General features: G+C 47.7%; 1 protein-coding gene across 1 annotated transcript in view; it reads right to left on the minus strand.

Annotated features, from left to right (window-relative positions):
• LOC119594353 (3'-5' RNA helicase YTHDC2-like) overlaps positions 1 to 365 on the minus strand; it is a gene marked incomplete at its 3' end in the record, with an annotated part of 122633 nt that overhangs the window by 12165 nt on the left and 110103 nt on the right. Inside the window, 1 exon segment of the mRNA XM_037943411.1 lies at positions 67 to 320. Within this exon segment, the coding sequence (XP_037799339.1) occupies positions 67 to 320 (254 nt within the window).

A 365-nucleotide genomic window follows, 5' to 3' on the forward strand; every position in this document is an offset into this window, starting at 1 on the left:
AGAAAAGATCTCTAAAGCAAGGAAAATAGGTAATAATGGCACAAATGAGAAAACAAAAACACTTACGACTTGATGGTTCAGACAGAGCATCAAGCGGCAATCGCATTGGTCCTGCTAGCAAAAGAACGGTAAGGGGAGACACGAGGGTCACCGTTTTGACGTGGGCCACCACTCCTATGCGAACCATTTCATCATACACTAGCCAGTCTGATGCCAAAGCGCTAACCAGGGCTCTGTGGGCAGCACTGAGAGGTTCAGTGTTGTTTCCTGCCATGTCCAGTAAGGATGATGTAGGGTGGAGTCGCACCTTGCTCTCTTTCCTGTTGAGAATCACAAGGCATTAGCCTGGCTCAAAGTACTTCTGA

This window comes from Penaeus monodon, chromosome 33 (assembly GCF_015228065.2).
Source record: "Penaeus monodon isolate SGIC_2016 chromosome 33, NSTDA_Pmon_1, whole genome shotgun sequence".
Classification (NCBI taxonomy): Eukaryota; Metazoa; Arthropoda; class Malacostraca; order Decapoda; family Penaeidae; genus Penaeus; species Penaeus monodon.